The sequence below is a fragment of the Poeciliopsis prolifica genome, unplaced genomic scaffold (assembly GCF_027474105.1).
Source record: "Poeciliopsis prolifica strain line A6 unplaced genomic scaffold, Auburn_PproV2 SCAFFOLD032, whole genome shotgun sequence".
Lineage (NCBI taxonomy): Eukaryota > Metazoa > Chordata > Actinopteri > Cyprinodontiformes > Poeciliidae > Poeciliopsis > Poeciliopsis prolifica.
The window spans coordinates 5,763,559-5,776,344 of record NW_026562407.1 but is presented as its reverse complement, the minus strand read 5'-3'; the positions used below and the strand labels follow the sequence as shown (position 1 = coordinate 5,776,344).

The 12,786-nt window shown below is 36.7% G+C and overlaps 1 protein-coding gene across 4 annotated transcripts in view; it reads right to left on the bottom strand.

Annotated features, from left to right (window-relative positions):
* The window catches only part of LOC129373220 (phospholipid-transporting ATPase ABCA1-like), a 173,750-nt gene that overhangs the window by 51,260 nt on the left and 109,704 nt on the right, over positions 1-12,786 (bottom strand). For all 4 annotated transcript variants that reach the window (XM_055051031.1, XM_055051033.1, XM_055051032.1 and 1 more), the window contains 4 exons: positions 11,247-11,321; positions 8,634-8,803; positions 2,175-2,352; positions 348-463 (listed from right to left, as the gene is read on the bottom strand). In XM_055051031.1, the coding sequence (XP_054907006.1) occupies positions 348-463; positions 2,175-2,352; positions 8,634-8,803; positions 11,247-11,321 (539 nt within the window). The remainder of the gene's footprint in view (positions 1-347; positions 464-2,174; positions 2,353-8,633; positions 8,804-11,246; positions 11,322-12,786) is intronic.

Sequence of the window (12,786 nt, the reverse complement as noted above, 5' to 3'; positions counted from 1 at the left end):
GTCACGTCTTCTGTTGTTTTGTATTTTTCTATTCAACTTAGTCCACAAACTATCTACATTCCTTTATTAATAATTGCCCTTTGCAATTATTTACAGTTATTCGTGGGCAAAATGAGACTCCCATTGCACAATAATGTGAACCTGATTAATTTTGGTCGTGTTATTCAATATTGCTCTCAGACCGTGAGACTAAAACAAGAACTGTTAGACTGATGAACTCATTCAAGTAAAAAAAAAAAAAAAGCAACCTTAAAGCAAATGCATGACAAAAACAGAAATTAATTAATGTGACTACGAAGAAGGTTGACAAACACTTCCAGGGAAGTTGAACATTTTAATTAACTTACCCATAAAAAATTAGGAGCAGTATCAAAGCGGGCAGATTCGGAGGTGAAACGTAGGCTTTTTGTTGAAAACAGAGGAAGATCACAATCACGATGAAGCAGGGCACGATGTAGTTACACTGTCAAAACGATAACAAAAATAAGACATGAGCAGCGATTTTAAGCAGACAATTTGTGGTTTTTAAGAGAAGTCGGCCAACAGAGTATCAACAGTTGCACTGCAAACTGTGACAATTTTTTTAATCAAATTTTTTTCTCTAACTGATTATAAAATCAGTGAATAACTTTTCAATTAGCACTTAAGTGTACCCAGCTTTAACTTTCTAATTAATTCAGTGATGAAGAGACGCATTTGCTGCTCTTTGAAGTAAATGTTTTCTCAGTGACACACTGACTGAACAACTGTGCTATAATACTGTGACATACATATATATCATTGTAAATTTATTCCATACTGACTAAAAAGGTGTCAAAAATAGTGTTAAATACATATTTAGAGTTGGTAAAGATAGACCTGGTATACCTAAATATGACATATGGAAACTGTTTGGGAGGGCATTTCAAAACATCGCTGCTGAATCTGTACATTTAGTCAAAATAACCTTTCATTTCACTGCGCTAGTGGCCTGGAAGCTTGATTAATAGCATTTATCCAAAGTTACATTGTCTTTGATTGATCATATAGAGAATTTAAACCATAAAATATTCAAAAAAAAAATGTCATGCAGTTTTTTAAACTTTTAATAGATATCACTGAAAGCTAATGTTTATAGACAAACTAACTGAGAATATTTTAGTACCTAAAGCAATGATAAGTAAGGAGAGACAGTGTCTGTGCCAACAATAAAAAAGGAAGGAAGAATGACCATGATTATTTAAAATTAAGTTTATCCTGGACTGAATGTGAAGGTGTTCTGCGATCACAGTATTTTCTGCAAAGCATCAGGAGTTTTTTTTCACAAGAGACTAAATGTAGTGCACGCACAGCAGAACGTAGTTCATACTTTCAATACTGTAAACAACAAGGAAACTGAAGCATCCTATCATGTGGCGTTACACATAGCTTAAGCCGGTAAATCCCACAACATCAATGAATTGAGTGTAAATGAAAAATCAAGCAGAGCAACACCAGAAAGTTTACAGGAATAATTGCAATACGGGCAGGTGTGGGGCGAAGTTGTCTTTTTGTCTGAGGGGCGTGATCTCTTCCACATTTTGAAAACACTTGCATTTAACTGGTGGATATTAAGTTTAATGTACCTTCTTCGTGCTTTAGAGAGATTCCAATGGAGACATGTTCAATATTTATATTTTGATTTATTTGTTTGGTAATGCAGTCCACATCAGAATACAAACAACAACAAAAAAATCTTTACTCTGGCTCCCCAGGTGCATTTGTCCTCCACTTAGACTGCATTTATTCACAATAATGATGTGTGCCCTGATGGCATTTCGTTACCAAAAGAGCCTGATGAAATGTTTACTTCCATGACGCCTGGGGGAAAGTACAAGTAAGCCTGTTGAGCATAACCAACGGGGGCAGCTGCTGTCGATAATTACGCCTCAGCCTATAACAGTGTATCAGGGAAAGCCCTTTTCCCTGTGGCCAGTGCTGTCAGAGCTGCCTTATCAATTACAGTGGATTGAAATTCTTCACTCACAGCCCTAGGTGGGAATAAAATCTTTCGGACATCAGTGAGTTAGATTATAAAACAAGTAATAAAAGCCCTTTGAAGCAAACCTGGAAGGATTAAAGCTCACATTTTTAGCAGCACATGTTCAATATTATTAATTGAGATTTAATCCTTTGAGAGCTGGGACAACACTTACCATATCCCAGACGAAATTGGTTATCCAGTAGATGGTCGGGTTTACACCGCTGACAAATTGCAGATGCTTGGCTTTGCTCACCCTCTCCTGGATTAGAAAAAGGACGAAGCTGGCAGGGATGAAGGACATGGCGAAAATAACACAGATGGACACCACCACGTCTGTAGAGGTCGTCGCCCTGCGGATCAAGAGATAACATTTTAGATTTAAAGTGAAGCGGAGTGTACACAAATAATAATAAAAAACATGTAGCATTTTATAATAGGCATGAATGTCTAATTTTGAGCGTTAAATTATTTATTTAAACTGTTCTGTTTTCTATGCTGAATAACTTTTAAATACAACAGTTGGGTGCATAAGGTTAGTGAGAGCATTGGTTTAGAGAATTTATAATGTAGTTTATAACACTTCTAGTGTTGCTCATTGAAAATAAATCAATGCATAAAATCAATCACTCAAATATAAATTTAGGCTTCAGAACCTCAGCGTGATCAGCTCGGGATCAGTGAAAAAAGGATTTTAAATTCTGTGTGCATGGTTTCTTCTAAGTGAGACGTACAAACAGAAAACACCTCATCCCCATTATCTTATGGTTTGGACCAGATGTCCAAATTACTGACCGTTTCTAAAAAAAGTGATGACAGATGTGCAGATCTGCATCCAACTGCAGCCACACTGCGGTTCGCTTCAAAACATCCCAATGATCCCACAAACTTCAAAGAACCTCTGAGGATCATTTTAATCACGGGCCATTTTAATCATAAACTGGTTTGGTGAAGATATACCAAACCAGTGCTATATCTGACACATTAAATACTTAAATGTGTATTTTTTTAAATTTAATGTAGCCCAACACAAAAGTGCATATTAAGTAGTTCACTTTTCATTCACTTTATTTATTTGCATGGCTCCATCAAGTCACTTGCATCCTCAACATTTCTCACAAGTCTGCAAACCCCACAAATTGCTCCATTTTTTCTTCCCCAATCACACCAATATGTTACAAGTCGAGAACATTATTTCAGACAAAACAATTTGTTTTTTTGAAAAACTGTCTTTTATTAAGCTGACCTTCATTTCATTGCCACACATTCTTTTTAATACAGTTCTCCTTCAAAAAGGTCCTTCAGTCCAACTGCTTAATTAGCACTGGATAAAAATGATTTTCATTCTTTAACCCCCGCTTTCCGGTGCTTCCATCCTGCTGCATCATTTTCATATTAAATCAGCTGCCCCTGTCACATTTATCATTGACAAACAGGCACCAATTAGAACACATAAATACAAAATAATTTACACCAAGTTGGTTCCAGCCCACGTTTCTGCCAGTTTCAAGGGGCTGTGGGGAGGTAATACAGGGGACGGAGAGCTGAATGAACTAGCTCTGAAAGCTTGAAGGTGGTTAATTACTGTGAAAAGAGGACAAGCAATCTGCTAATTAACCAATAATGGAAGAACAAGAAAGATGAACAGTGGGAGGAAAGCTGGATAGAAGGCATTGGTCTCCTTCAGGGCATTTTTATTGCTAAGGGCTACAGAGCAAAGTTTAAAATGCAACAGTGAAAGGAGGCTGTGGTAAATGTAGAATATAAAACATTTTTGGACAGTGACCAAGATGTGGCTCATATTGGCTCAGCAGTGTACAAGAAATACAGCAAGTAAGTTTGAAGCTACTGGGGTAAATACCAATCACTAGTGGTTTGGGTTTCCAATATTTGTATAGATTAATTTGTTTTACAGTCACTTAAACTGGGACAATAGAGACAATAGTCCAGTGCAGTTAAGGAAACTCTAGATGTTTTTTTTTTTTTTTTTTGAAATCACAGAAGACAATTAACAAAAGCGCTATTTTTGTTTCGGTGCAGATGAAGAACAGTGAGCACATAAAAATTGAGCGGCAATTTTACATGACTTCTCTTTTACTTCGAAAAGTATTTTCTTTTTTTTTTTTTTAAACATTACACAAGTTTAAGAATGGTGTCAAAACAAACCGGTTGATGCATCCAAAAAACATAACACACAATTAGAAATTATCTTGAGAATTGCACAATTACTGTCTGTTCATAAGGTATATATATATAAAAATTCCCTTCTCACCCACCGCGGGTGGTTCTTATCCTCTGAGTTCGGGTCCTCTACCAGAGGCCTGGGAGCTTGAGGGTCCTGCGCAGTATCTTGGCTGGGCCAAGGACTGCACATTTATATAATAAATATATATATATATATATATATATATATATATATATATATATATATATATATATTATATATATATTATATATAATATATATATATATATATAATTTTTTTTGGTCAGAGGCTTATATTTAAAATCCCCTTATTGCAGATTATTTTAGAAATAGAAGGCTTTGTTTTATGTTTTGGTCATTAAATAAAACATTAAAATTAGAGCTAACGGTCCCTAGAATAGAGTATAGGGAAAGTTCACACAAATATAGTCTGAAAAATCACATTTGACAGGGGAGAGAAGGTTGAAACTTTTTGTTTTGTTTTGAATGTATTTATTTCTAACACTCATAAGCCCATCAAACCTTGTGGAGAAAATTGTTAAGTTACAGCTGCTACTTATTTGGCGTGATGTCTGGGGAAGTCAGTATGAGCAACAGGTGAAGCGGAGAGCTCTGTATAATGTCGCTCTGTGTTTAGGATCTTTTGTCCAATCAGTGGTGAGCATTGTCACTTCAAACCTAAAAGGTCTCTGGTCTTTGGTAAAGTTGTCACATTCTATCAGTAGTTATGCGAGTTTTCTCAGGATACGTCTTTGCTACCAGTACTAAGTCATTCATAGTTGGTTAAATTATTATTCTAAAATGTTCTCAATTATGAGTGTTTATAATATAGAGATGTCGCCTCTTCATTTTCTATGTGAATACTTTTTTTCCAGACAAATTACACAGGAGCTTTTGTTCACTTAATGAACATGACAGTATTTATTTTTCACGTTTTCACAGACTGAATAGTGAATAATTTTTACCAGAATAGATTTCCAGACTGAAACTGTCAGATGCGCTGACTCCTCAACCTGCTTTTACCAACTTTCTTTTTCGAACAAATAATGGGGTACAGCAGTTTTATTGATCTCTTCTTGCTTACAGCTAAAAACGGTGAGTGTGCGCACAATGTTCCATGTAACTCTGTCATTCTGATTAAAGAAGCAATGTACACTGAGCTTTACTGCTGTGCTTAATCGGGTCCCTCCCCACACCTGTCAACTTTATTTTTATGCCCCGACACCTGTCTGCTTTTTCAATATTAAGGAAAGTGCCATCTAATCTTGAAATCATAGCTCTTAAATTATGTCACGCTCTGGACCGCGAGGTAGAAAAGAAAGAGAGGCTCAGGCTGAATCTATGGCAGACAGACTGTCGTAATTATCTCCGGGCGCCACCTCCCTCCCTAACTCAAAGCTGTCGTTGGCCTCCAGGCTCTTCATAAACACCACACGGGCTGCAGATTGGGACCATGGATTTGAAACCAATCTCAATGGAAAGTAAGGAGCCTGTATTTTGTAACGAGATATGATCGTGATTATCTGCAGCAGATGGATGTAATGCTTTAGCCAAAATCAACAACAGACCATGATGATGATCTAAAATTCACAGGACAAGCATCTATCCATTTATTACTCAGTAAATGAAGCATTAATATGATGTAATGTGCAGTGTCACTAATCTCTTATACATAGAGTTCATTAGGTATTAGAAATTAATGGTGCCAATACAATAAATGTTGCGATCATCCATTGATTTGCCCAGTGCTTTATAGCCTTCTGTTCTGCCTTTGTTGCATTGCTGCCACTCTTGTCCTCCATTTCCAGCTCTGCATGTTTGTATCAAGATATATCTAAACTACATCTGAAGTGTCTATAAATGTTAAAACTAAGCCAAATTTGATCTGCTTGCAAACATCTCAAAGGCTATTTAGACAGTCAAAAGGTGAGATTGGAACAAATATCCCCAATGGGACTGTAACACCAAAAGCACAGTGGTCAACATTAAAATTGTGGTTAAAAGGGATATTACTGTCAGCAGTGGTACTAGCTAAGCTTAACTGGTGCTGAGGTGTCCAAAGAAAATATCCCCACACCACCACCAACAGCTAAAACAGTTGATACAAAGCAGAATAAATCACTCTTTTTACATCCTTACATTCTGACTGCCAAGTAAATCTGACAACTAAAATCAAGATAATTGTCCAAGCATTATTGTCCTGTGATGTCACTGTGCACATTTGCACAGTGAGCCCTTGCATATCGTTCCCTGTTAAGTTCCCTGTTCTTAGCCGTCAGGAGCAGCACCCATTAAATTGTTTTAGTGCTATGGACAATTGGCTGTTTCCTTTCTTTCAACATGATAGAGTCTGCTTCTTCTCGTCTCACCGCAATGTGTGTTTATGTGTGAAACTCCCAACTGAAATTAGTGTGATAAAAGTGGGACTCTGGAAATGTGACAGAAAAAGCTGACTTTATGCAGATAACGAGGAAATTATGAACTACAGCAACAATCTTGATTCTTCAAACTGTTTTTCACTTATTTGCAAGGAGCAATTTTGCTACAAGGTGGAAAATGAACCTAATGAGGGAATGACAGCAGAGGGAAATTCACCTTAGCAACACATACTGGTAAGCTGCCAGGTAAGGACCCCATTGAGTGTGATTCCAGTTGTTACAGGATTTTCATAATTAGGATGGCAAAAATAGCTTAGTTTTAGATTAAGTACAGTCAGAATTAAATAATTAAATCTCAACTGTCAAGCCAATTAAAACATAACTACACACATTTTAAAATATATATCCCCAAAAATCATCCCATTGCATCTAGTTGCTTTGTGCATCTAGAGAGAAAGCCATAGGGCCTAATTAAAACTGGAAATCAAAACGCATCCTCTGATACTGCTGCAAAATATGGTATTAAGACCAATGAGCCAAATATAGTCACATTTTGATCAGCGCCTTTTTTTTCCCTTTTTAAAGGACATAAAATCTGTGAGAGGCTGCTCTCCAGTTAAATACAGAAAGTGACACTTTACATAGTGTCACTTCTATAGGAGAGTTGAAGGTTCAGTGTCATTAAAAGAAAAAAAAAGCTGGAAACCTGCCAGTAAGAATACAAGCTAAGAGGATGAAACTGTATGTTTGACATCTCAGAGATGGAAAAGTTTCTTTGGCCACCAACAGCAGAAGTTACAAGTAAAGTTCTCTCAAGTATATTTGATAAACACTGAATTTTAAGAAGGAAACTAAAGGTAAACATTGCAGTGAGTCTGCTGACAGTTTCTTTCACCTAACAGTAGTAAGAGGTCAAAACTTTGTTATATCTAGAGGCTATATCTGGAATCATCAAGTAAACTAACTTGCATGACTTTTCTTATAATGTTAGAGGAAACATAAGAGCCAGAAGGGAACAGATGGAAGCGCACACACACGCAGGTCAGGGAGCTGAAACCACACACTAGATTCTCTTACTGCACCATCTTCCCAATGATTTACAAACGGAAATTATACTTTGTTTGAAATAAATGAAATCATCTATGTTTTCATTAAACAATGGCAGTAAGTTAAATAATATCCAAAATAAATTAAACTCAAGCAACTATTTTCTGTTGTGACATCATGTATGTGACATCTTACATGAATTTAAATGTGATTAGAGATTTTGTGGGACATAATGTCATGTGATGTCGTTGAAATATATGTGTCCCTTTTTATGCATCGCTGAGAGAATTTTGGGGTTAAAAAATAGAAAGTATAAGAGGGAAGGTGTTGCAACAACATTTGGCTCTTTTGAATATTTGGGTCTCGAGGTAAAAAAACCGCAAGAAAACTCTGACGGAAACTTTATACAACAACCAAACTTTTTCAATGATATTTGTAAGCTTTTATCTGTTTTGTGCATTTATTATGACTGTTTGATAATGTAGGAGACTTCAACATCCACATTTAAAACCCAAAATATATGTTAGGGATTGATATTTTTTGCTTGTTTTCACAATTTCTGGTTATGTAGTGTTCACACCTAAATTGTTGCTGAAATGTCAAATTGTTGTGCCATTACAGAGTACAATGCTTTTCATTGTTGTACCAATGCATGGCCAGGAGGCAAGTAAAGCATCCGCGTAGTCTAATGTGAGATTAAGCATCATCATTGGAACCTTTTGAGTTGCAGTAGAATATTTTCTCTAGCGGTGGTACACTCATGTGGCTTGAAAGGCACGTGAGAGCTGTTGTACTCATATGGTGGAATTTCTCCAAAATTATCTCGAGCAAGCTGGTTAATGTGGTTATCAACACAAACACACTATGGTGTTAAACACATAGGAAGATGGTTTGGAAGCCTGATTTTTCCATTATTTCTTTCACTTCCACTGAAACAAAAGGCTGATAGATAATATTGTGAGAAGGGTAGAAGAAACACCAACAGACTCTTTGTTTTCACTTACATGGCTGCTGAGGAGAGCTGCTCCTTGGTGAGATTTAGGGGGTGATTAGAAATGGAGATGCCATGGTGGCGTGGATCCTCTCCCTTGGGAAGATTTCCTCTCAGGATGCCATTGTTAGCCACACTGAGGAAGGACACCATGCCATGCCATGCCTGATTGTAGAACCACACCTACAAAACAGAGAATGTTCAAGGAGTTACATTAGATTACATTAGCTTTTATCTACATATCCAAAATTTTGAAGCAACATTTTAAAAAAAAATATTCCAAGACCAGAAAAAAAAGTTTAAAATACATGCTCCACAACAACCCTGTCCATAAGGGAGAAATGTCAAGCATAAGACCTGATACTGTAAACTAGGATGAGACCCAATCATTTTACTGCTGATTGTTTTAAAATAAATATTTTAAATTGGAAATGCAAAGAACAACTCAAAGTTAGGCTGAAATTGGGCTATGATATAAGTTAAACTTAAAGCTTTAGGCTCCCCTGTAGCCTTTTCATCTTCAAAATGCTTAAATTGTGTAACACTTTGTAAATCAATGCAATTCTCTTGTAGAGTATGGAATGACAAAAGTACCATTTCTCTACTTGTTACTTATCAGTTGGAGTCTGAGAAGCAATGCTAGCAAGTGAATCAGCTCGCTTGGTTATAAGCCATTACCTTTACCAACAAACTTGATAATCCTTTTAGACTGCTGTGACTTATTTCTTAGCTTACATGAGTTGCATGTATTCTGTGTAGCAGGTTTGCATAGCTACTGTTACCGCTCTTGAACCACTCCACCTATTCTCCTCTGAACTCTGATTTTAAAACAATTTTTTTAGTCAATGCAATTCCCAGTTACTGGACATTCTATTTTCTCTTTTTTAGAATATTCTCTATTAACTTGGTAATGCGTAGAGATTCCAGCATGCTAGCAGTTTCTAAAATATTCAGACCAGCCCATGTGGTACCAATAACCATGCTGCCTTTCAAGCTACTTAAATCAGTCTTTTCTCATCATATTGTTACAACAGTTTCAACTTCATTATGACATATTTTACCACACATAGCCAGATGCTGCTAAGTGATTGGTCAAGAATTCAACAGGTATGCCTGCCTGACAAATAAACCAGGTAATCTGTCTTACTACAATGGCCATAAGGAAGCAGGTGAAATAGATTATGAGCATTTTTTCTTGGATTAGAAATATATGCTATGATCTATAATAAAACACTGCTACTGTGGGACACTCCTCTAATGTTTTGTGCTGCAGTTCTGTGTTCCCAGTCCACTGCTCAGCCATTTTCTCCTTTCAGAAGAAAAGAGTTCAAATGACATTCTCAGCTTGTTGGAGGAAGTATGGACCATCAAAATATGCAAAACTTATGGTTTTTTTTTATTAATTGGGCATCAGTCATCTCAGTAAAATCCTGATGCGACACAGCGCGCAAGCCGTGAAGCAAAAATACTTTTAACACATTCCTTTTCATGTAAGTGATTCTCTGAGCCTTTAGTTACTGGGGAGCTGAAGAAGAAGAAAAAAAAAAAAAGATGAAAGAAAGTGGGTGTGAGAGAGGACTCCCTGCTGGTAGTTCAGCGATAATTAAGAGTGGATGGTGTCTGAGTGCCAGCCTAACACAACGCGCCATCACAAAGGAGCCTGTGAAGGAATTAGCACACACAGACACACACGTGTGCAAGCCGCCTCGCTTTATCTGAAGAAAAATAACCTGCATCTTATCAGAAAATCTCTCAAAAAGCTCATTCAAGACAGACAAGGTTTGAGAGCACGAGGCTTGTCTACTAAATACATAGTTTTGACAAGTAAAGTGGAAAAATCCTATTAGAATTTTTACTTTCTAGAAAAATTAAAGAGCATCAAAGAATTCCATGGAGGAGAGAAATTCCCAGTAAGAGAAGTGTTTGATGTTTGTAGGGGGGATTCAACATAATTTTATAATTTAAAACAAATTCACTGAATTTGAACAGTGACTTGATTTTTATTTTTATTTTGCCATTTCTGCTTAGGGATGTTCAAAAACATCAAAGATTGGTTATTCTAGTGCAATTTAATGGGGACGTTCATTATTTGAGCCACTCTGTCTCAATTACTGAAACTTTCGTAAAACTCTTCATTTTCTTTTCATTTTTTGTGATTGAAAAGTCTGGAATGTTAACATTTATAACATACTGCCTTTATGTTCCTTTTTTTCTTTTAGTCAATCATAGCTGCTCTCAAAGTCTAAACTATGTAGCTCAGGATGTATGTTCAGAATTGATGTCTCACTTGGAGGTAAACCCCCACATCGGTCTCAAGTCTTCAATCTGACCACTTTTTTCCCAGTATTGTCCTGTATCTGGGTGACTTCGGCTAAGTGTGAGGAGTAGTCATTTTGCAGCCCGAGATGCTCGAGTATTACTTATGACATTACAATTTATGACACGTTAATGCAACACTTTAATAAAATGTTGCATTAGCGTTTTCTTCCCTGTGTGCTTCCTTCCCTTTTAATCACCAGAGTTTCCCCAAAAAGCCCCAAATGCACTGCACTTATTTTCACCTCTCACAGTCACACTTTCATCCTCTTTAATTTGACGTAACGGTCTCAGAATGTTAATACGATACCTTGACATTGTGCCTGGTTCCAAGCTTCTTCATCACCGTCTCTGCTCTCTGCAGGGCCTGATCAGTGACGTTATCCTAATAAAGACGGAGGAGAAAACAAGAGGAAAAACAATCTTGAGTAGAAACTTAATTGGATACCCTTAGAAAAGCACCAGTGCTCTTTGAAATGCAAAGTGTGAAGCAGAGGGAGACAAGAATTAAGACTTCTGGAGAGCATTAGGGAGTACTGAGCCACTTATTTTACTCAGGCTTCAGGGGAACTAAAATATGCCCACCATAATTCTGATTGCTTTTTTTATATATATATTTCTGGATTTGTTCTACAAAATAATTAAAATGAGTGTCACTATTACCAAACGGTGCATTGTAAATGTAGTCAAACCCATATTGTCACATTACAAACTCAATGTTTTTGGGGGATTGTATGAACTGGACAAACACTAAGTTGTGGGGTGGAAGGAAAATATTGACTTTCAATTGAAAAAAAGTTTTATGTACAATTGTCTTCAACCCCTTTAACTTCATCACACCCAACTAAAATCCAGTGCAGTCGATTGCTTCCAAAATTCATGTAAATTAGAAAATAGAGTCCATTTGATAGTAGAGCATTGGGTGTGTTAAGTAGATGTTTTTTGGACATCTGCTGTTTTGACATAATCCCTTTCCTACCACTTGGTGAAGATAAGTGGAGATTTTTTTTTCTTTTCGCACAGTGCAGGAGACCAAATCGATACAAAAAATTATTCCCATCACGGCATATCAACTCCATGTATACCAGGAGGAAATTATAAGACTGCTTTCATGTCACAGCAGGTGAATCATCCACAATTTAAGTGCAATTGTTTATTTTCATTGCTCATATACAGTTGTTAGGGTCAGAGTGAGTGGTTTTTGTCACTATGTAGAGAAACTCATATGTTTTCATCTGGTCGCAAAATGAGGATTCTCTGTTCAGCTTCTTCATACTGAATATAACTAAAAAGACAGATAAAAATAGATTATGACTAGATTTTTTTTTTGACTATGTCAGTCAAAATGACAGAAAATAAAAGTCTAGTGTAACCTCTTGTTGGATGGATGGAGTGTTGTCAGTATAACTACAGCGGTTGTCGAAGAGCCACTGAGAAGGACAAGACCTGCTGTTTGTTAGAGAACATAAGAAAAACATTTATTATGAGGATTCTGAAAAAACTGAAAATTGTCAGGAATACAGTTGTGGAGAAGCTTATAGTAGGGTTATATTTACAAAATAATAGTTTTGAACATCTCAAGTGCACTGCTCAATCTATCATCTGACCATGCAAAGAGTAAGGCAAACTGCAAACCGACCATGAAGTGGCTGTCAACCCAAATGACAAGTTGGAATAGAAGAACATTACTCAGTGAAACAGCCAACAGTCAGGAGATGGAGAGACCAACAACGGAGGTGGCAACATGACTCTCGAGGACAATTGTTACAGGGAATTCAAATTAAGAGCACTTCACTGTGTTACATTGATAGATCGACATTTTATATTCAGTGAAATGATTTACATCTAAC